Source organism: Callospermophilus lateralis, chromosome 8, assembly GCF_048772815.1.
Source record: "Callospermophilus lateralis isolate mCalLat2 chromosome 8, mCalLat2.hap1, whole genome shotgun sequence".
Lineage (NCBI taxonomy): Eukaryota > Metazoa > Chordata > Mammalia > Rodentia > Sciuridae > Callospermophilus > Callospermophilus lateralis.
The window spans coordinates 105,122,411-105,148,288 of record NC_135312.1 but is presented as its reverse complement, the minus strand read 5'-3'; the positions used below and the strand labels follow the sequence as shown (position 1 = coordinate 105,148,288).

The following is a 25,878-nucleotide window of genomic DNA, read 5'->3' as shown; positions in this document are numbered from 1 at the left end:
ACCCTGAAGTGGTGGTTCTTGTGACAAGATCCTGGAACTCAGGGAGATAAGAATAATTCCCCATAACCATAACATCTGTAAGAACAATGTTCCAATTAGAACCTGTGAGCATGGGTCAAAGTGATATAGAGTTGTCATGGTGTTGGGGACTCAAAATTCTGATATCGTCTTGCTGTTAGTCAGAAGTCAGCAGGTGGACTTGTTTCCTCTCTGGAAACATCCCTGGGATTCCTATAAAACTGAAGGGCAGGAGTGGTGCACTCTCCCTCTCCTTTCTGAAAGGATCCACTATTTCCCTTGAGATTGTTTCCCACTTGAGATTGATCCCCACTTTCATATCCCTTCTAATAAATCCGTGCGTATTACTCTGAGTGGCTTATTTGAAATATTTCTCACTTGGTTTCCAAAGTTGGGGTTAAATGGGTATCTCTACACTGTCTCAGTTTCCTGAAAAGCCTCAGATTTGTAACACTTTCAAAATTTAAAGGATCAGTACATTTAGAACATTCGCTTCTCTGCAGTAGACAAGTAGTATTTTTGACACTTTAAGTAGTAGTAGTATATTTGCTACAAGAAAACTTGCAAGCCTCTGTGTCAAAATATAATCTGAATATTTTTCACATTTTGTGAAAAGGATTTCAAAACTTCTCATTATTATTACTTATCTTTTTCAACCACACCTCACATTCTTTCATATATATATATATACACATACATAATATGTATATATAAATATATACATATTTATAAATATATAGGGTTATATCTGTCATCCAAAGGCTGTTTTGTGACACCACCCCTGCTTTTTTCATAATTAGAGTACCTATCATCTTTAATCTCATTACCTGGTTTTTGCTTCGAAGTATACACTCCCTTGTCTTTCACAACAGATTTGTCAGAGTGATTTCTATTAGTCATTACACAAATTATGGCATTCATCAACTCAAAACACTACAGAATCCCATCATTTCCTTTAGAGTATAGGCCATAGGTCCTTAAAATGAAGATCTGACCTTGATACAACAGTCCCTGGTCTGTCTTCTTCGACCTCCTTGCTTATTAGATTCCCCACTCTGTCTGTGATGTAGATGTTCTTGGACTCCTGTACATTTACCCAATGTGAACAGAAGCCACACTTTTGTCTTTTGGAAGCATTTCCCTGGGCAGCTCTTCTCCTGATATCCTGATGCCTGTTTCCTCCAGATCTTTGCTCAGAACTCAAGGTCACTGTGACCACTCCTGTAGCCACACTTACCTCTGTGTACTTCCCCCTCCATCTCAGTCTCAATCCCACTTGGCCTTGCTCTCCCAGTTTACTTTCGCCAGTTGCCTGACATATTGTATATTTTATTTTATTATATGTACTTTTTGTCTATCTCCATCCAATAGATTCTAGATTTTTAAAAGGCAGACTTTTAATATTTGTTTAGGTCAGTGATACCTAATAAGTGGTAATCATTTATATCTAACCCCTAAATTTACTTAACTTGGAAAAGTAAAGTACGAAATTGTCTTAGACACTAAAACTTATTCCAACTATTAAGACTATTATAATTATTTTGTATAACAAAACAATTTTACTATATACCAGAATTTTCTAGTGTTTACAAGTATGTATTTTAAAAATTTAATCCCCATAACAGTCTTTTATGAGGGTACATACTATAATTACCTCCTTTGTATAGATAAAAGTGAACAAAAGACTAAAGACACCAATATTAACCCCTCTGTATTACAAAATTCACGTTTTCCCATTGAGGTGCTTGTGTCCACACTATATTATATAACTATTGGGGTTAACACAGTCAATGACGAGAAGTCTTTATGTTTCTGAATTGAACACAAAACTTTGGGAAAGGATTCCCAAAATGTGTTGAAGGAGAAAGGAGGAGGGAAACTGGCCACTTCTCTTATCTCCAATCTTTAGGTGGGATCAAAGCCTGACAACGTTGGTTGTGGTCATATACTCAGAAAATATTTGAAGAAACCCATGTGCACAATTGGCATGCAATCCATCCTGTGCATATTTCCCCCTGCTTTATAAGCACAGGCTGAAATGCCATTTTGTCCCACCTTCCATCACTGAGCAGCACATGAGTAACAAAACATCTAAACTCTCTCCTTTGAGTCCCCTAAGTTCTTTCTTTGGGATGAGAGGCTTTGCAGCCCTGGAGTTTAACAATGACCATTCAACATAAAGATGAATTCAGCCTCAAATATTGATTGATCTGTATATTAAAGTTTTCTAAAATGAAATTATTCTTAATTTCTAAGATAATAAGAAATATAAACAAATGCTATACCTCATTTATGTGGCACTTGCTCTGCTTTAGAGAACATTGGCTTACATAAAATTTTATTTTGTCATTCAACATTCATTTAATTCAGGAAAAATGATATTAGTTAAGAAACAGTATTCAGGAATATGATTTTAGAAAATATAAATCAACTATATGCTTATCTTTACCTTAAAATAAACTAGATTGAATATCATTTGTGGTGTACTATACTTTACATTTGTCTATGAATATCATTCTGGTACAAAAAATGTTTGTACACTATCTTAAGAAGACTATAAAAAAAAACTTACTCATAGCTGGTGATTTGTATCCCCATTACAATAGAAATGAAGGGATTAGTTTTAAACCATTGAATGATCCCATCATATTTAAATAAAGTGTTCAGGACTATATGTTGTAAATTTCTCTCCCTGACATAAAAACAGTACTAGGTTTTGTGTGCAAACTATCCCTTTTCTTGAACTGATGATATTTAGATTGTCAGGCCCCGTCTATCATCTCAAGTTCTATGGAGTTTTTGAATATTTTCTGAAATATCTTTTAAATAGCAATATTTTATTATTGTACTTGAGAGTATTGATCTATATATTCAATTCTAGAATCCAAATTTCTTAATTTCCCATGCAAACCTATTTTGAGAATGTTATATTACCATAATGAAACAATCTCTTCTTCCATTTTGGTAAAAATGGGTTAAAGTAAACTACAAAGTGTAATGATTAAAAGTAAGGTTTTTACTTGTTATTGTTTGTAAAGATAAAATAATAGCATTTTCTCTAATATTTTCAAGGCATTGTTTACAGACACAATATACATGTACTAGGAGGTCTTACTTATTGGCTGATATTTATTTATACCTTTCCTGATCTGTAAACATTAATTTCCCTTATAATCCCTATGTTCACACAGTTGTACAAATCCATCAATGTATCCTGAGGAAGATACATTCGTTGCACTTCAACAAATACAAAAATTATAAAATACATGGTACACAGTTTGTGGACCAGCTTTATTAAAATTTTTAAAGATGAAATACTGAAAATAGCAACAGTGATATGCAGAATTGAGGTTGAGACTTGACATGAAGGAACAGTGAAGCACAGCTTGTTTATCAGTCTGACAAGGAAAGTACCAGCTGGCTAATTAAGTGAACCTAATTTAAACTAATGATGTAGATTCTCAAGATAATGTGCTAATGGCTAGAGGAGACTGCCAATGATACTTAAAAATACTCCTGAGGTGTTTGAGAAAGCCACTTCTGCATCCAAGTGGAAACTGATGTTGCTCCATAGAAGACAAAATGAGGTCAGTTGTTTACTAGTTAATCTTTTCTGTAGCAAAACATCATTTGTATGTCATTGTTAAAAGAAATTCAATAGTAGGAAAACAATAATTTGAATCATGTGATATTTAAAGCAATAGGTTTGTAAATTATATTAAAAAATTGTGACCCTTAATTTTCAGCTTCAGATAAAAATGATATTGGTGTTATCTACTAAAAACAAATATACAAATGTTTCCCTAATGCCAAAAATCCAAGAACAATCTGGAATATTGTACACTGACAAGAAAATACTTGACATTTAAAAAATAATATACAGCAATGCAGTTTTAAGCTTAAAATGTGCAATCCAAAAATGTGCATTTGACACCAGGCTATGTAGTCAAATAATGCAAAAGAAAATATCAGAAATATGACTTAATAGCTGAAGTATTAAGCTATACTTAATATAGTATAGCTTTTAAGTATAAGACTTACCTTGAATTTGAAAAACAAATTTTTCTATAGTTTTCGTTAAATAATTAAATTTTAATTATAATTAGGATCATTAGTTGCCCCAATATAGTATATGCAGCTTAGAAACCACAACGTAACAGAAGTACACAATAAGGAAGTAAAACATTTGCCTATTAAGAAAAGACTAATTTCAAATTTGGCCTCATCTGAAAAAAGTGCTCAAATTCAGAAAGGTGCTTATATTTTTACAAAATTAGCTTCCCACCTTACAATTCACAATGACTTTATGTTGCATCCTTGATTATTAAAAAATCTTTGAGTCAAAAATATTTTTTATCTAGTTTTTACTAGGTATAAATATTCTTTCTTCAAATAGATTTATAATTTGAGTTTCTAAGATGATTACTTAATAAACCAAGATACATGTTTGTGAAAGATATCATTTTATATTTTTTAAAACCATGAAAAACCATAAAATAATTTATAATTATAAAAGTTGAAGTACTTCATTAAATTATAGACATACAGTCATTAGGGAATTTATAGTTCATCTTTAAGCACATACTTTTGAGAACTAAAATTCACATACTGTTAAGGCAATGTTAAAGCAAATATAAGGATGTATTATTTCATCCAGTCAATAGTAGAGTTATGAAACTCTTTAAAGAGTTGAACAGGCTGAAATCATGCATGCTTATCAAAAGGAAAATGTAGATAAATTCAAAAATACCAAAACTTTAATTTTTAAAACCAAGAAATGTTTTAGTGTATTTAGGCAGGTATCTAAAATTTGAGGTTGGTATTTATAGTAAAAAATAGGTTTCAAAAATATCAGAAAGTATATATATTAGACATTTCACTTCAAACACCAAGGTGATCTCTAAATAAAAATTTAGGTAAGCCTTTATCATTATGGCTGTTATTTCACTCTTCTTCTTCCTAATAAAGTACGCAGTAGTCCACATAATTCTAAGTCCTTTCTTCCCTTTTTATTACAAGGAAGGGTAATGATAAACAACATCTCACACTTCTCCAGAGTGGTATGAACAATCCCTACTATATTTTACTGTTCTCTGCATTTTTTGCTTCAAGAATGTGTTTCTCACATTATTTGTACAATAGGAAAATATTTGACTTATTGGTTTTGGTTCCTGCTGTTCTCCAAAGAGAAGGCAGCTTCCCAAAATGAGGTTATAAAGCTTACAAACTAGGGAGAGATCTAGGATGTATCAAAACAAGGTTAAGATTTATCACTTGTAATAGAATGTTTGATTTTATATGACTATAGAAAATAAATGAATTATTGTTGCACATATAAACCTACCCTTCAGGACATTTGGGAATACAGTCCTATTCCCTGAGTAGGGGGAAAGAGCAAAACAGAAAGTCAACCACCAAGTTAATGAAGATGCACATTTTTAAATTACCATATCTTATCAAATTGCCTGTAGCATGGTTGATTTAAAGTTTGGTAGAGCTTTTGACTCTAAGTTATCAAGAATATACTTGTTTGATTCAACACTTTTTAGTCTGTACAGTTGTAAAAGTATTGTTTTTCTACTTCTTGGGTTACATGTTCTAGCTTAAATATTTTCTTTTAAATTTATTCTTTCCCTCCATGCTTTTGAAATTTACTAGCAAGATTTTTACTTGAACATTTTTTATTAGCTTTTGTTCTCTGTAAGACAGTGCTTATAAGTTCTTTTCTTCACATTGAATACTTTTCAAATGTTTTTGTTCCTTGAATTTGTTTGAGACATAATATTTGTACATCTTTGTTGTACTTCATATATGTATACAATGGGTATAATCAAATAGGACAATAACATTTCTAGCTCTTCAACTTTAATATTTTAAGAATTTCATGATCTTATTTTCTAGTCATTTTGAAATACATAACAGATTGTTTAAACCAATAGTTACCCTACTGTGCTAAAGAACCAGAAGAAATACCTTACTCTTAAGTTTTGGTGCCTTTTATTATAGTGATACTATATCAATATAGTATGTTGATGATAGTTATTTTGGGTCATATGGTGGTTTCATTCTTAGTTTTTTTGACAAATCTTCATACTGTTTTTTAGAGTGGTTGCACCAATTTGCAGTCCCTCCAGCAATGTATGAGTGTAACTTTTTTTCTCACATCCTTGTCAACGCTTATTATTATTTGTATTTATGACAATTGTTATTTTGAGCAGAGTGAAATGAAATCTCAGTATAGTTTTGATTTGCTTTCCCCAGATTGCAAGGGATATTGAACATTTTTCCTATATTTATTTTCCATTCATTTTACTTATTTTGAGAAATATCTTTTTAGTTTGCCCATTTCTTGAATGGGTTATTTGTTTCTTTGTTTTTGTTGTTAAGCTTTTTGAGTTTTTTAAGTATTCTGGATATTAATCTACTGTCAGAAGAGTAGCTAGCAGATATTTTCTTCCATTCTGTAGGCTCTTTCTTCATAATATTTACAATTTTCTTTGATGTAGAGAAGCTTTTTAATTTGATGGTATACTACTTATTGATTCTTTGTTTTCTTTCTTGCACTTTTGGGGTCATGTTGAGGATGTTGGTGCCTGTGCCAAAATGTTGGAGTCTTGACCCTATGTTTTCTTCTACAATTTGAAAAATTTCTAGTATAATTCCTAAGCCTTTGATACAGTTTGATTTAAATTTTGTGCAGGTGAAAGGGCTATAGATTCATTCTTCTACTATGGATATCCAATTTGCACAGCACCATTTTTAAAAAAGGCTACCTTTTCTCCAACATATATTTTGGGTACCTTTTTCAAGTATGAAATAATAGTTACTGTGTGGGTTTGACTATGGCTCTTCTATTTTATTCCACTGGTCTTCATGTCTGTTTTTATGCCAGTACCATGCTGGTTTTGTTACTATTATAAAAATCAGTGATGCCTCCAGTATTGCTCTTATTGCTCAGTAGTACTATTCTCAGTCTTTTATTCTTCCTAATAAGTTATAGGACTTTTGTTTTTCTTTTCTGGTTCTGTGAAGAATATTATTGGTGGTATTTTGATGGGGATTGCATTGAATAAATATAACACTTTTGGTAATATGATGATTTAGACAACATTAATTCTGCTTATCTAAGAATATGGAATGTCTTTCCATCTTCTATGGTCTTCTTCAGTTTCTTTCTTCAGTGTTCTATAGTTTTCCTTGTCGAGGTCTTTCACCTGCTTAGTTAGATTAATTCCCAAGTACTTTATTTTATTTTACTTTTTAGGTTATTGTGAAATGGATAGTTTTCTTTCTCAGTAGAATCACTATTGGAATAATGAAAGCTATTGATTTATGTATGTTAATCTTGTATACTGCCATCTTGCTGAATTTATTTATCAGCTTTAGAAATCTTCTGATGAGTTTTTGGGTCTTCTAGATAGGATCATGTCATCAGCAAATAGAAATAATTTTACTTATTTTTCTATTTATATCCCCTTCAATTTCCTTCTTTTGCTTGATTCCTCTGTCTAGAGTTTCAGGGACTATATTGAATAGCAATGGTTAGAGTGAATATTCTTGCCTCATTCCTGATTTTAGAAGAAATGCTTTCAGTTTGTCTCCATTCACTATGTTGGCTTTGGGTTTGTCATATACTATAATCTTTATTATGTTGAGACAAGTTCCATCTAACCCTAATTTCTTGAGCACTTTTAATTAAGATGGGAAACTACTCTCTTTATAGCTCCATCCCTATCCCTTTCAACTGAGGATATCACAACTATATATTTTATATGTTGTATGTCCTAATATATAAACCAATAATTCTTTTAAATGCTTTGTTCTCTTAAATTATGTAAAAGTTATAACATAGAAATGAAAGTTATGCTATTAGTTTATGAGCTAATATTTTAATATTATTGTTCTCAAATCATGTAGAAAAACCCAAAATAATCTTAATTATCATCATTGCAGAAACATAAAAAAATTATAAAATAACACAACTTCTTAATTTTATCATTAGATTAAATTTAGTTGAAATTAAAACTTTATCACACTAACCTATACAATATTCCATTTCAACTTTTAACTCCTGTATATGTACATAGACTAGCTGCACATCAATGCCCAACAAAATAAGTATACAAAAATTTGGTGAGAGATATTATTCATAATATTCCAAATTTTTATATACTCTAAGTGTCCATTAACAGCAGAATGATATATAAAAATTCAGTTGATTCTCATTATTTCTGAAAGTCATTCTATAAAATCACCATAAACACTGAATTGCTGAATATTACAGTACTGTTCCTAAGGAAAATAGATATTCCTTGAAGCTTCTGGCCACAATATTTGAATCAACAAATCAAATCATAATATATAGAGATATAGCTAAGATATATGTTTAACTATACCTTCTTTAATATATATTATTGACCAATTAAAACAGAACTCATCTCCAACAATACTATAATTCATGCCTGAACAACACTTACAATTAGGTATATCACAGCTTTACATTTAGGAATACTAGGCAGTATTTCAACCCTATAGTTAACGCTCATTTTGAACACTAAAATTATCCCAATAGCATAAAATTGCAAAACAAAACAAGTTATCAAATTAATTCTGATGGGAAAGTGCATGTCCAATAATCAAGTTTTTGTGACTATGAATATATTTTTGAGGTTATAAGAAATTTTAAGTATATGATTTATAAATTCAGAATTCTCAAATAACAATATTCAGTGCTAGCCAGTTTACCTACAACAACAAAAGAAAGAATTATACACAAGACACATAAAAGCAAAACTTTGCATTAGGTACAAATAGCTTAATTCAATTAAAAAAAAATTTATGTTTCCATGTATGTAATGTTCAAAATCTGGAAATACTTAAATATAGTGACAAACATTTACATAATTTTTTACTTCTGGATGAGCAATATTTAGAAAGAATAATACAATATTATTATTTTAATAACAACATCATAAGGAGAACATGTTTGGCCTAAGGCCTAATTCTCTAACCAAGAAAAATGTAAGTGCTAGATTCTAGGCCAAATCTCTACAGTCATATTGTATCAGAATATAATTTTTACCCATTTTATCAATGTATAAGGTCTTCTATGTTCTCCTGAGTATTTCATAGTTATAATAGGTACTTAGAAAAATGATATAATTTATGTGATCATTACCATAGCATTTGAACATTTTTATTATCAATACTTTCTATTAATTTTAAATTTGACATCATTGTCTGAAGGTGGAATTCAATTAATAATAAGTGATGTTAACTTTTCCCACTTTTAACTATCTAGTAGGTAATATATATTCATTGGGTGTACGTCTCCAGATAAAATTAAACTTAAAGACCAGTCTTGATAATTCCTGAAACGTACATAAAATTCTAAATTTCTGGCAGAGTCTTGATCATCCTAAACTAAATGCTTCTGATTTATTCTGGTATATACTACAATGGAAATTAAAAAAAAAAAAAGTGGTCAAAAGCCAGAAGTCTTAGAATCATATGCAAAACAGGTGAAATATATAGCAATATTTACCTTTATAGTAGATAGGGAAACATTAGTTCAGATATTCATGATAAATGTGTAAGCTTTGAAGCCTTATAGTTTTCTAGCAGAATACTTTTTCATAAATTTACTTATAATTGTACAGTTTATTTTAAAATTATAAATTGAACCATTAGACTGATTATCCACTGCGAATTCGTAACTGTGGAATTATTAGAGCCTTCTAGTAGAAATGCCTTCATCCTTTTATTTCTTTTATTTATGATATGCAACACACCTCATAATAGACAATCAATAAGTGAATGTAAGATGGAAAGATGAATATTTGGATGGACTGGTGGATAGATGTATGGATGAATCCCCTTAAAGATGTTTATGAATATTAGAATCTTCGTAGTCTTACTTTTTCAAAAATAGAGGATTAATTTCAACCAATATTTATTAAAAATTCTGTATAAGTGAAGGAATGCATGGTTCCGCTGTCTTTAAGAAATTTTGATGTTCAATGGGTATATATAGCACTTCACATCTCTACATCTGCTATTAATGTTTTCCGTTCATATAACACTTAAAAATTCATCTAATTCTTAAAATAACTATAAGATATATAGTCATTATTCTTATGTAGCAGATTATATGCACCTAAAGCTGTTTTATGTTTCTTTTCTCTGAGCTGAGAAGTAAAAAATCAAGACATTCCAGGGCCCACTTTTGGAGGCAGATCATTTGGATACCTATACTGCCCAATGATGATTATGATTTTGAATTCAAGTAAATTGCCCAAGTAGTTCAGCCTTAGAAAGAGCAAATGCTGAAGCAGTTGGTGGCTGAAAATGGAAGTGTGAATTGAACAGATTGTGAAAAGATCACCATGGCAATGTTTATTAGAGATTATTTTTCCTATCACTGGCCTATGAAGATACTTCTTATTTTGTAACTATCTAGTAAATTCTTCTACATTCCTATTTTTTATTAAGAGACTATTATCTAAGCTTTTGCTAAGAATACAAAAATAAAGATTTTCTTCTAGTTCTATAATAATAATTAGGAATGTTTTTATTAGACCCTGAAACTGGGCCTTTCCTTACTTGGGACAGAATAAGAAACTTGCAAAGATGATTTGTGTGGAAACAGTCATGTTAATGCTATAATGTATTCATGAACCTAAGTTTTTAAAAAGTATATTTAAATAGCTTCCTTAAGAACAGAATGCTTCTCAAAGACTTGAAGGAGAAGACAGATTCCAGAAAATGCAAGTATTTTCCAATTATCTAGGTAAAAAACACATTATTAATGACAATCAAAATGATAATGTACAAGTTACAAGGTAGCTGACAATTGGATTAATTAAATTGATTTCCAAAACTCACTTTCAAACATAGCAATCATTCATACCTGAACAACTTTTTGGGACTGCACATCAACGATAAGGACTCTGTCCAAAGTTGGCTGTGCAACATAAATAAACTTGTCTTTGACATTAACAGCAGAGGCCCACACACATTTCTGAACTTCATCTTCCTCAGCTTTGGGACAGACTTCATCCTGTAATTTAGGGAAATGGTAGTAAAATTCACATCTTAAATTATAGAACAGGCATGAGAATTTCATGGATAAAATTAATGTTTTGTGCTTTATTGCTTTCAGCATCAAATGTTAAACATGTCTATAGAAAGTATTAAATAAAACAGCATGTAGAGTGTATTTCGCTTCATTAAATATGTATGGAAATCAATGTGAAATTGGTTCCTTTAAGATAAATCTTATGTCCTGAATTACTGATTTTTATAGTTCAATGCAGTGCTTTCATTTTTTACTACTTGTTTATAACTCAGCAACTTCAGAAAAACAGAGTAAGCCCAGTATTTTCTCTCCAATTTTCCAAGTCTTTACTTGCTTTAACAGAAAAATATCACACTAATGCATATTCAAATCTTCTCAGAATATTGATGACTACACCCACCCCCAAGGCATTTGAATAGTCTTGTCAAAAATACTAACTGGTTTTAATTTTCTAATTTGTTGTGAATCAGAAGCTTAGAGAAATTATTGTAAAGGAGTTATTCACAATGGCTACTTTATTATTCAATTTGGTATAGCAGTAAAATTTTACAAAAATCCTTTAATCTACCCACATCTTTTTGTTTTGTTTTGTCTTGTTTTTTTGTGGGATACCAGATATTTAACTCAGGGGCACTCAATCACTGAGCCACATCACCAGCCCTATTTTGTATTTTATTTGGAGACATGGTGTCACTGAGTTACTTAATGCCTCACTTTTGCTGAGGCTGGCTTTGAACTCATGATCCTCCTGTCTCAGCCTCCAGAGCCACTGGGATTATGGGCATGTGCCACTGCTCCCGGCTAAACTACCCATGTCTTCTGACTTTGCTCTTTTGCGCTAGAATTGCTTTCTGGTTGTAGATTGTATGCTTTCTGTGAGATGATCATAAATGAGGCAAAAAAAAAAAAAAGAAAATCCTCCATTTCCTTCTGTCCTTAATTTTGTTCACAAATGATTTTTGAGGGAATTCATAAGCCTGTGATTCAGGGAGGAAAATCATAAGTATATGAAAAGTGTCATTTAGGTCATGATTTATATTTCCATGTGTTTCTTTAATTTACTCATGATCCTTTCAATTTACTTAAAAATTAGAAAAGTCACTAAGAAGAGAGATTGGTTGAACTATTCATAAAATAGATGTGTGATAATAAACATTTATTTATATAATGATAATTATTCCAGGGTTTCATTTGACTTATTATTTAATTCTTATCATTAATAACTAATGTCTAATTTATTTGATTTGTATGTTCCAGTTATTACTTGCTTAGCTGTTACAATAATACCCTTTTTTTCCCCTAATTTTTGCAAAAACAGTTTTTCTTTAGAGATCCCATTTACCATTTGTGTTTAATATGCATAAAACAATCAACAACACTTTGAAAGCCAGGGACATGATGGTATATGCATGTAATTACAGCTAGTTGGGAAGTAAAACAGGAGGATTACTTGAGCCCAGAAGTTTCATACCAGCCTAGACAACATAGTGAGAGCCCCCTTTCAAGTAAGAGAAAACACATTTTGTCAATATCATTAAACATGTATTTTTTATTTAAAGATGATACTGACGGAAGGTATATACCTCATTTGACATTTGGAAATTAAATTAAGTATCTAATAATATAATCTTTCTAGGACAACATGATCATTATCAGTGGTTTTCCTATTTACGTAGAAAATAATGTGAATAACATAGTGCTTTGAAATGAGATAGTTGTGATCTGTTGCTTATGTTTTCTCAATATCCTATCTAATTCAGGAAGCACATAGTGTACCCACTTATTTTTCAGGTCTAGTCCAGCTCTGCATGGTTCAAGAACATGTAACAATAGTGCTGTCCTCAAAACAGCAAAAGTTGTTCCAGGCCGCCTGGACACAAGTAAAAACTCTGCAAACTAAAGCACTTAATGTATGACTGATTCAGGTACCTCCGGATTTGTAAAATGAAGTTCATTTTAGAGAGTGCACCATAACTATTGCAGTGTGACTATAAGTGGGGTCAACACAAATGACATCCATGGCATCCTTTAAGCAATAGCATAAACCTGGGAGCAAAAATCTGTCTCAGAACCTGCTCAGAAGAGAATACAGTATTGAAATTTAATTTATTAATTCCTACACGACATTTTTTTCCTGTAGAAAACTTTGCTTCAAAAATATGCTGGATGTTGTTGACAAGGGCTCATTTTGTTAGGAACAAACACTACGTAAAATATGTACTTGAGAGATATGAAGAGGTGGGGAAAATGTGAAACCTAAGGTTGATGAAAGGCTTTGAATATAGTGAAATTGTTTGTAAGTTCTTTGCTGTTGTATAAAAACTACCAAACAAACCTGCCAAAATAATGAGAAAAGTGTGACTGACCTGACACATAGCTGTCAGACAAACAACTGCTGAAACTAGAAGCAATTTGTACTCCTTTGTTTTTCTGCAAAACTATTCAACAGTAAAATAAACTGCTCTTCTGGGAATTATTTTCTGTTAGAATCTTGTCCCCATAAGACATTCCTGACCAGACATACAATCATTTTTACAAAGCCATTAAATTTTTCCTGATAGTCACACTGAATTTTCTTTGCTTTTCTTGATGTCATTATTTCTGATTACAGCCAATTATGACCTACTTCATAATAGCACTCTTAGTTTTTCAGATTACATATATTAATACTTATTTATATGGATGGGAATTGTAGAGAAATGTTTTTCACAGGCATTAGGCATGTAAAGAGAAAAAAAGAAGATAAAAATAACAGATAAAAATAAGATTGAATAATACATAATGAAGAAGAAAATTACCAGGAATTATATCAAAATATTATTGAGAAGAATTTTGTATGAAATGTATACTACCACTTAGAGTGAAAGAGTTAATAAGATATTAGAACTAATGAGGATGAAAGTTGGTAAGAAAAAAAATACAATTCTAGTTCAATATGAGGACTTATTCCTGTTGGACCTTTTTCATATTAAGTCACATATTTTCTGCAGATTTATTATCCTTTCCCCAAATTTTAAAGGTCTATAAGATATATTTCAACTGGTGGTGTAAATTTTAATTTTACAATTACAGTGGTGTTAATGTACCTGCTTTGCTAAACCTAACTGTGTCAAAGAGACAAATGTATCCACTTGTCTTCCATTAGAATCTTGTAATTTTTCCTGGTTATCCTTATTACCCATTAAAATGCTTTGTCCTCAAATTTCCACTTTCCCTTTCTTTTCCTCATCCATCCCCTCCTGGTATATCCTGTATCACTCTTGGAGAAGACAAATGTTATTTGTATAATCACCTCTATTTTCTTGAATCCAACTCCACAAGTTCCTGGTATAACCCCTTCTGATTCTCTCCAATCTTAGAAAATTTGTGCATCATTCCCTATTTTTAGAAAGACTTACACTACATTTTATTTACAACTTTATTTTCATTCCAAGAATTCAAGCATGCACCTTTCCTCCAAACTTAAAAAAAAAAAAAAAAAAAAAAAAAAAACTATAAAACAACTTTAATTGGATTCATCTGCTTTCCCTTCCAACGATCCATCTCATTCTCTTCACATTGTTGAAAAGCTTTCTAGAATGTTATTTCCATTTCCTGAATTTTCACTCTAAACACATTTTACCTTGAATTGCTTTCATTATACTATTTATTCCAAAGAAGATGTTTTCAAAGACATTAGTGGGCTCAGAATTTCCAATCATTAGCCTTTAGTTCTCTAGGGAACTAGCAGATGATTACTAATTATGTGAAGGATACTGTGCAACGTCATGTCTATGAATGAAATATGAATGTGCCTCATAGCTGCAATATGATTCCAAGTTGCTGCTTTTGGCTGTTTCAACTACTGGATTCTTTGTGAAATGTTCTTTCATTTTTGTTAGGCAGAAATCAGCAAATAAGGACCTCCAAAACAAATTTGGTCCATTATCTATTTTGTATGATCCAACAGCTAAGAACATTGTTTTAACAATTGGGGGAAAAAAAAATGTCACAATTCCATGACATATAAACAGTGTGTGATATTCAGATTTATATAACTAAAAGTTTATACAGACACAGATATACACTGGTTTATTTAAATAATGTCCTTGTATGCTTTCATGCACCAAAGATAATCACCATAAGAACTATAAATCCTAAGAAATTTACTCTGGCCAATAGCAGAAGTAATGTTGCTGACCTCTGTTTTAGTATACATTCCTACTCTAGGTATTATTTTAGTCTTTTTACTTAAATTCTTTTTGAATGTGGTGACTTCTTTATTTTCTGTTCCCTAATTGTAGCTTCAGGAATTTGATAGCTCAGACTTCAGTTCTCTGCTCTATTTCTCTTACATTAAATACCTCTGAAGCTCATTCATTCTGATTATCTGATTACTATTATAATCAGATGACATCCAGAGAGTAATCTCTTGCTTTCCCGTTCACCAGGGCTTCTCCTTTCCATTTCTTTCCAGAAAAATTGTTGTATGGGTTCATTAAAATATAAATATAGTATAAAGTAAAAATTAAGTAAATTTTGAGTAAAAATTAAAAAGGAAGTATTAAAGGTGATCCAAATTTTAAACAAAGAAATAACTCAAAGAAAAAGTGAAATATTTGTATGCATCAACACAGACAGATGATCAGAGCTGGTTTACATCAGGGAAGTTAAAAATATCAAAGTTGTTAGACTATTAGATATAAAGTAACAGAGTAGACTGGACAATAAAAATAATGTCTAAATTTGCATATAGGACAATAACATAGTTTGTCCTATCTTTTAGGGAAAAAAAGGAAAAATATAAACAAATTTAAGGAACAGTGAAACTAGGAAGATGGGGAAACTACAGTGCTGAAGGAAAAGAGATGGGTCAGGATTCTGTTGGATAGAAAAAAAAGCAAATCTCTGATTCTATGATAATTTTTATTGTCAACATGTTATGCAAGGACTCAGTTATAAATGAAAACCAGTGGAATCAGTACAACAAAGAACACAACCTACATATGCAAGAAATAAGATGGCTTAAGATACATGCACTCAGCTTGGGCAATGGATTAGGCAATTTTGTGGAGCCACCCAAGATCATAGAGACTCCTGGACAGACATGTACTGAATGGAAAGATATGTTGATAAAGGAAGTGAAAGAAAGTTTGATGTTTAATAAATACGTGTGTAGAGGCATTTATGTTGGAAAAAAACTTGAAAAAATATTGCAGATCTGGTTCTTTCACTGATTTAGTCATTACACATTGAAAATAGACATATTTTAGTTTTTGTTTTTTTTTTTCATTGTTACCTTTTTATGCTACTCTGCCTCTGAAATTGGCAGGGAGTTCCCTCTCTCGGTAGCAATTAAAAATTTGATTGGGATGGTTGTTCTTATGACTGCCAATTTATGTGAGTCAATTGCTCTCCTGGTTTCTTAATGCCACAATAATAAATAAGGTTGCTGCATAGGATAAAGAAGAATTAATCACCAAGTTCCTTCTGTTTCTAGAGTCTCCCTTAATGATTCTTGAGTAGTGTGTCTCTTTTGGGAAAAACAATTTTTTTTTAATTAAGAATTAATTTTAACAACTTAAAATTTATACATTAATCTCCATTCTTCTCCAACATATGTCATGTGCTTTAACCAGACTATCTCCTTACTATTTCATAAAAATGATTTTCCACAGCAAATGAAAACACACAACCCATTTTTAAATTAAATTTTCAAATCTACTGTTGGCAGACATATTTCCAATTTCTATATAATGCATCCCTAACTACTATGGGTCTTAGTGATTTTTCTTTTCTCTGGACTCTAATAGAATTTATATTTGTGACACACAATTCAGCATTTAATCAAATTGCCATTTAATCAATTGATTAAGTTTAATCAAATTGCCATTCAATTTGGCTTATTTCATATTTGATTGTTAGCCTTTCATTCACAATTAAAAAGTTATACTCTTTGCTATTCCTGTATTTCTACATTTTCTAAATGGAGTAGTGAAGTATAATATTTGTTCAGTAAATATGTGCTTAAATCTCATTTATTATAGCCAAAGATATGACACAAGAAGTGCTGCACAATCCTCAATCATGCCATTAAACACTATGCCTTGTTATCCAGAATCACTGAGGAAATAAAGTCAAGAACAATGCCAATTCAAATGTGACCTTGGGACTGCAGGTTATTTGGTGTACCATTTGTTGTCAAGCAGAAAATAACATGGAAATGGCAAATAGTCATCTCCAACATTAATAGCCATTTGATATTATACAACATCCATGTATGTGCTCAGAGGACCTGTTTTCTTGAACAGGATTTAGGCCAGTTGGGGTATAGTTGAAGCCAGAATTAGACAGGCAGCCAATATAGATAGGTAAATCGAGACAGGTCCGATCCAGTCAGGCCAATTTTGAGTGAGTCCCAGAAAGTTGGAGACTATCCCTAGAGGGATTGAAATGTTAATTCCTTTAGAGCCCTACTCCAGAACCTCCTCCTGCTCCAACCCCTTGCTAAAATAATCTGTCCCAGGAATTGCTCCTCCCTACAGGAAGCTATAAGGTTGTTAATTAATGTGTCCTTGGCTGCTGCATGCTGCCCTTCCTCCTTCAGCCCACAAGTTTCCCACCTTTTGGCCATCCCACAGAGCATTTCCTAAGCCTAGTCAAATGCCTAGTTACAAATGCAGGAAGGAGAAAGATAAGGCGGAGAAGGCAAGAGAACAAAGGAATCCTAGGACATATAAAAAGGGCAGAATACCTCCCTTCTTGGGATACCATGATACCAGCTATTCTTCTCCCTTACCAAAGAAATTTGTTACACCTTTTTAAATAAACCCGGCTTTATATGCTTGCCTCAGTGTGCTTATCTAATGTTCAAACTTAAACATGTGAGAAAGTACAACTCTAACCAGCGGTATCATTGTGAAGTTTAACTGAAGGATTTCATATGGTAAAAACTACTAGTTTAAAAAAAAAAAAAGTAGATTGAGCCCAAAACAATGTAATTCTTTCCCACAAAGAATTTGAGAAACACTGAATCAACTTTCTTTTCTAGCTATCTTTTTTCTCTCAATTTTTCTTACATATTTATATATATGAAAATATATATCTATATCTATATCTATATCTATCTATCTATCTATCTATCTATCTATCTATCTATCTATATCCCAAAAGGTGTTACAGCCTAAGTCCATGGTATAAATAAAAAGGTGAATAATTGAATACTTAGAAAAAAGTAGTGAATACTTTATCAAAAACAATATAGTTTAAATAATAGTTCTGGATGAACATTTATTCAGTTTGTCACAAATCAAGGCAAATAAAATAGGAGTTCTTTTGTATTGGATCAGAATTTTTAGATCTAGATTTCCATATTTCTCATAGCTTTGTAGTAATGTGTGCATGGTGTTGATTTGTGTGTATGTCATCTAGGCTGAGCAATTCATAAACACACTGGATATAATGTTTTATTTTATAAAAAAATTGACTTTACAATACTACATTAAATAATTTAACAGTAATAGATTTCTTCACTTTTAACCATTTTTAAAGACACTAAGTTTAAAGTACTTTTATCACTTTTAGTTTATAAATGAAGCCACTGATAGTTTATAAACAAAGTAACATTCTTTGATAAAGTTTTAACATAATTTATATTATTTAATGGTTAGTTGCTATTACAAATAAACATTTGATTTCTTTTAGTTATATTGTGAAAGGACACTAGTTAATCTATATACAAGTGTATTTTCTACATTTTTGTCAGAGAGAAATCATGAGAAAAGATAAAGCATTTTTTTAAATCTTTAGAAATAAGTATTATTTTAATAGAAAAATGTTGATCTGCTCCTACCTTCATTTTAGGAGGAACCTCTGAGATAAAAGTTACATTTTCTTTGTCCACCCTCTGTAAAATTATATACCTATTATACATTTTCTAAAGAATTTATTTTTCTTTCTCACTTTTTACCTGACAAATTAAATAATGTCCAGCTACATCATCCATTTCACAAAAATCCCTTAGAATAAGGGCATGAAAACAAGATTAAAAGAAAATTAACTAAAACTGATCTTGTGACTTAGTTGAACTCAAATCCTTAAAATATGTACACAGATTATAAAATCAGAATGATGCTATGTACTACTATCTTTTAATTTTTCAAATAATTTCACATATGAGCTATCCAATGTAGTATAAATTTTTGTGAAATTATGCTAGTAAATACCTGTAGTTTGAAAGTTACAAATTAAAGATTAACTGTTTTCTAGTGAAAATGATACTAGATATAGGATCTTTAACATGGTATGCCATTCTCCTCTGTTCCTACATAAAGAGCAAATTTTTCATATTAAAAATAGAAGTGAAATAGGACCAATTGCTGCTGTCTTTTTTCATGATGGAAGGAATTACACTTTGGAGAGAGCCAGCACAGAGATCCAGTTTCCACAGAAACACTGTGGTGGTGTTTTCAGGCAACTCAGTGACACTGCCAGTAGTTGTGCTTCTCCATATGCATCTCACATTACATTTTCTTTAAAGCTGTACAGATGAGATTTTAGATAGAATGCTGCACAGGCAGTCATGTGTAAATCTACACTTATGTCTTTAAGGCAACTCAGCTGATCTTGGGAAAGGTATTTAAGTTAGAGGAAATGCAGTAGTAGTATTCTCTCCTTTGTGCCCCATTGTACCTTTGTCTACAAAAGGAGCTTTCACATGAGTGAGTTTATGATTTATAGATTTGCTTCATTCTTGTCTTTTTTCCCTCCTTAGGACCTACCTATCACAAAGCCTGACAGGAACAACTGCCAACAAAGATCTGTGGATTAACAAGTAAACAAACCTCATCTAAGAAATGCATAAGTGATAATATGGATAATCACTGTTATGTAGTTCAAAAATTAGATCGTGGTGAATGAAAAAAGAAATGTACACATACACAATGGAATATTATTCAGCCACAAATTAGGAGGAAATCCCATCATTTACAACAGAGGTAGAATTGGAGATCATTATGTTAAGTGAAATAAGCTAAGTACAAAGAGACACATAGCACACGATATCACTCAAGCCGGAAATATAAAAATATTGATCTCTGAGAAGTTGAGTAGAATGATAGTTATCAGAGTGGGGGGAGGGAAAAGTGGGGAAAGGCAGATTAAGTACTAAATTATAATCAGGAGTGAGACTCTCTAGTGTGCAAAATAGGGGGATTCTAAATGATGATAATGTATAGCACATTTCAAAAAGCTTGAGGATTTGTAATGATTTTACCATAAATAACCGATAATATTTGAGTAGATTTGTTTACATTGATTACAACATTATACAATGCATATATACATCAAAACATGACACCTCATAAATATGTACAAGTTTTTATATAAAATAATTTAAAAATAAATTTAAATAAAATAATTAAACTACTGCAGAAGGAAACTACCAGAGATCCCATTAAAAATGACTCCATATTACCTTTATGAGTTATTCAGTATGAAATATTTATTTTAAAATATAGCCAGAAACATAAATTTTATGTGTGTTAAATTATGATATATATGCTGACTTGTACATATGCAATTGTATAAACATTAGTAGCTGCTAGAATTCTGTTGTTTTCTAAAATTTAGAAATAATTATTTAGTGTAGTTCATTATATTGGTGGGTAAGACCTAAACAACTATCGACTTTTCCATTAATTTGCTAAATAATGTATAATATCTCCTCTAAAAGTTGATAATTTACTGAACCATGATTTCCTTTCCTTTCTACCTCCCAAATAATTAAAATTAATATTGGAGACCTATATGAAATACAGAAAAGAATTAAATAAACAAATGCCTTCACCATTAAATTTTCAGAACTATTTTCATGATCTAAAAAGTAAACGAGGAATCAAACAAGTGTTCAAAAATTATAGAGAAATAAAAATTCTGAAAAAATATAAGGACTATAGGGTTAAGTAATCATTAAAATAATAAACATATCCCACAAAAACATTGAAATTAAACTTAAACATAGTATAAAAAAATAAAAATTGGGATTATGTAAACAAACATCAGCTTTCCCAGAGTAACACCAATAAAAAATATTCAGTATTGATAATTCAAGATATATCACTGCAAAGCAAATTATTTAAAGTGATAAACTTGATTGCATAGAGTGAGCATGACAGAAGAAACAACTATTTATTATCTTTAAAGTTCTTTAAAATTTAAGTTCTTTAATTTTCTTTTTGCTATAAATATATTAATATAAAAATATTAGATTTTTTTTGTGAATACAAAATATACTTGGGAATACTACAGTTTAAGTCACATATAATAAGATAAATTTGTGTCACTTTGTAAAACTCAAGTACAATTTTTTTATGATTAACGATATCTGTAATTGATGGTGCTTCTATCAGTTAAAACTCTTCAGTTTACCCTTAAAAAGTAATTCTTGAAAAATTCTAGTAACCTTAACTACATTTCTTTCTAAAGTATGTGGAAGTTACCTTTTTATGTGTGTAAGTGGGTGCTTATTATTCATATAAAAATGTTTGTAAATATTGGCCATGGATTATCTGAGACACACATGATTCTTGTCACATTGTCTGGTATTTGGCACAAATCTCTGAAAAGGATTTAATATACTGTTTTAGATAATGTTTCTGGACTTCCTTAATAATGCTGTATTACTCCATTGGACGCTGTTGCATACTTTATAAGCTTTGCCACTGTTGCGCCTCCTAATGCTTAGCTTATATACTGAAGTCTGATAGAAACGCAAAGTGAGAATTGTAAAACAGTGTGATTTTAAATAAAACACTAAAAGACCTTTTTAAATCTAGGACTTCAATGACTAATTTCATAAACTTATTTCTTTTGAAATCTACAGAATAATCTTCTAAGGAATATTTATAAGCAGTTTACATTACTCTGCTTAGGAAAGTCTTCATAGGATATCATTGTAACCATAAAGGGACAAAAGCTTAAATTTTTATCACTCTATAATTCTTTCTAAGTTAAGCCATGTTTGAATAGAGACCCACAGAGAAAAGACTAAGTGGGGAAACATTTTGATTAACTTTCTGGCATGTTGAATGAAAAAGTTGCTCACTGATTCATGGGGAAATGAATTGTCCACATTGTGAGAAAGGGTTAGTGTTTGAACAAGAATTTTGTGGACCAAGTTTTGAAAAATAATAATTGGATTAGAAACAGAATGGAGGAAAAGGGGTAATTGGAAGTATTACTAAGGGAATTCACACCTGCCCCAAGGCTGTGTTCCTCCAGATAAGGAGGGAACACCCTCAGAGAAAATGATGTGGACTACCACATTCCCCATTTCTAATTTCAGTGTCCGTTTTTTAATATCTAAGTATTTTGGACACTGTGGACAGTATATTCCTATATACAAATCTTATTCTAATAAAGTACTAATTTTCTAATACAGAAATTCTAAAACTAGAATAGAAACATTTTAGATATTCTTATCAGACTTCTTATAATAAGAATAGTGAATTCAGTTGATACTCTTTGATATCATTCTAATTAGCATTAAAACTAGGAATAGGCCAGGTGTGGTAGCACACTCCTGTAATCCCAGTGGCTTGGGAGGTTGAGGCAGGAGGATTGTGAGTTCAAAGCCACCCTCAGCAATTTAGGTAGGCCTCAAGCAGCTCAGTGAGACCCTATCTCTAAGTAAAATATAAAAAGGGTTGGAGATGTGGCTTACTGGTTTAGCACCCCTGAGTTCAATCCTCAGTACCAAAACAAACAAACAAAAAAACAAATTAGGAATAATAGAAACTTTAAGTTCTGTAATATAGAATCTATGTACAATAAGACAGAGGTGGTTTTCTTTAAAGCTCTTCTAGGACATTAAGAGTAAATAACACCAGGGTGTTTGTGAAGAAGAGCATTTAGATCTATAATAAGCCAGATCTATAAGCATAGAAGGTGACTGAATTTAAAGACCATTAAACAATAAGAGAGTGACAGATAAGGATGACACCATAGTTGAAAACCAAAGGAGTGAAAAAATAGGCAATATTGGAAAAGATTGTCATTGTTGACTTTGTAATTTTAAACATCTTTTTCCAAACTCATTTCAGTTTGAGTTCTGAATCCATACATCTGACATAGAATTCTATTTTCTTGAAGTTCATACTCTAGGCGACAAGATGATATCCTGTATAAGGCTAAGATAAATACAGCAAGAATCCTATCTAGTAAAACCACAGAACAAAAAAGGGGGGGGAAAGTGAAAGAATATCTGAAAGCTTGTTTATGAATCCTCACCAACTCACTCTCAAAAGCTGAAACCTAATGTTATCTGACATTGAACCAAAATTGAATTTTTATTTAGAGCAAACCATGGGCATCTTCTGAGAGGTTTGCTGGAAGATTCTATATTCTAAATATATCAGCTTTTATCTAAAATTTACTTATCAACAAGTTATAATGGGAATAGTGCTACAATTCCCTTAATGTTGAAGTAAATATCAAAAATATTATATCCATGTTTAATCCTTTTTTTGTGAGGAAAATGATTCCAAAAAAGACCTCATTTTCCCTACTTGTACTCAAGAGATTTATTTTCTACAATCAGATAAACTAGCTTTATTCCTATACTAGAAATTGTCTTCTACAGTATATCCACACAGGACCATTTGACCATGTGATTCTGAATTAATAAACCCATGAGGTTAATTTATCCTGAAACAATTCAGTGATGAAGTATTCTATGAAACATTTATCACTAACACAGAAGACAATGGTTTTGTGAGAATTGTAAAGTAAGATAAAATATTATCATGGGTAAGAAATTAAATGTATACATGTACATCTTTAAACTTAGAGAATGCTTAAGAAAATGAGTAGGAAAGATCATAAGCAAGAGAATACTTATTAAAGTCATTTTAACCAATGATTCTTGACCATTTGTCATGTCTAAGGCCTTGTACTGAACTTGTTAGGAACACAAACATGAATTAAACCTAGTCCTTGAATGCAAAAGAGGAGAGGTAAAGGCGGGTTATGTATATCCACTTGCCTAGGTCATAATACCCAGTTGTTTGGTAATATACTTCTAGCTCTTGTTGTAAAGGTGATTGTGGAGGTGGTTAATATTTAACACCAGTTAACTTCAAGTGAAACAGGTTACCCTCCATAGTGAACATGGGTCTCCAAAGAGCAAAAATGGGGAACCTCCTTCAAGGCTTCAACATAGAATTTCTGCTTGAGTTTTTAGACTGATTTACAAACTTTAACCTGAAGGCTACATTCATTCATGTTTTTATCATCCTACTCTGACCTGTGCAGTTTGGACTCTATATTTCCAGGATCTGTGACTTGGCTGATGTAGTAACTTAGTTTGTAGTAATGAGAAATTTGTCACTGCTTTGTCACTATTAATTTGTACACTGAATAAGTTAATCTCTTCTTCAGTTTTTTTTTTTTTTTTTTTTTGGGGGGGGAGTGTTTTCTTCAGTTTTTGTGTTTTTTTTTTTGGGGGGGGGGTGTTGTTATCTGGGATTGAATCCAAAGGAATTTAACCATGGAGCCACAGCTGTAGCATACTCCACCTTTTTTTTTGAAACAGAACCTCACTAAATAGTTGAGACTGTTTTTGAAATTGGGATCCTCCTGCCTCAGCCTCCTGAGCTCCTGGGATTACAGGCATGTGCTACCATGCCCAGCTTCTCTTTAATTTTTAATTTTATAGAAAATCATATAAAACTTTTTGTATATAGGTCTTCATATGTACACTGTATATATTTGTTTTTCCTGCTTACATATTTTGCTTTGATTTAAATAATTAATTGATACCATATTTAGAATTGTCTATATACATTGAAATGAATAAATATGGATGATTTTTCTGTTTTACTGTTTCAGAATGATATCTCATTAAGTCTTCAAGGGAACAGAAATTCAAGTAAATAAAGTTCACATTCCTTTGCATCAGACATGTGACAAAACTAACACATCAAATTTTAGCTTGTTTTTCAAGTTTAGATTCCTAATGTTTAAATTATCTTATCCAGAGTCATCAAAAATGTTATGGAAAAAAATTTTTTTAAGAATTGCATTACATAATGTTATAGTTTAGATATGAGGTGTCACCCCAAAGCTAATTTCTGAGATAAATAAAAACCTTCAGAAGGGATATAATTACATTATGAAAGGCATAACTTAATTGATGGATTAATCCACTGATGAGTTAACTGGCCAGTAAATATAGTCATGTAGGATTTGGCTGGAGGAAGTAGAGGAGGTTGTTGCCTTTGGGGATTATATTCTGTTTTTGGGTTTAGCCATGGTGTTCTGCCTCACCTTGAACCCCTAGTGATAGAGTCAGCCATATATGGACTGAGACCTCTGAAATAGTGAGCTAAAATAGACTTTTCCTCTGCTAAGTTGTTCTTGTTAATATTTTGGTCACAGCAATGCAAAAGCTGCCAAAATACATGATATGAAGTCATAATACACTGGAATAGCACACACGTAGGAAGGAAAAACATTCTCTCCAAATTTGCAAATCAGATTCATGAGGTCACAGTTACATGATAAGGAGTAACACATTATCTTATTAGTATTCACAAATGAAATTTAAATGCCATAAGAAATCTGTCAGTGAGCTATGAAACTACTGATTCTAATCAGAATCAGCGAGGAACACTGCTATAAAAAAATTAGTCTGATTTTAAATAATCATTTTGATATGATTCTTCCTGTAACTGCATGTTCACCTAGAACTCTCATCCAGGCATTTTTTTTTAAGAAGTATGAATTTAACATTAAATAAATTATTT

General features: G+C 31.3%; 1 protein-coding gene across 3 annotated transcripts in view; it reads right to left on the bottom strand.

Annotated features, from left to right (window-relative positions):
- Fstl5 (follistatin like 5) overlaps positions 1-25,878 on the bottom strand; it is a 722,640-nt gene that overhangs the window by 74,875 nt on the left and 621,887 nt on the right. For all 3 annotated transcript variants that reach the window (XM_076864750.2, XM_076864751.2, XM_076864749.2), the window contains one exon: positions 10,928-11,077. In XM_076864750.2, coding sequence (XP_076720865.1) covers positions 10,928-11,077 — 150 coding nt within the window. The remainder of the gene's footprint in view (positions 1-10,927; positions 11,078-25,878) is intronic.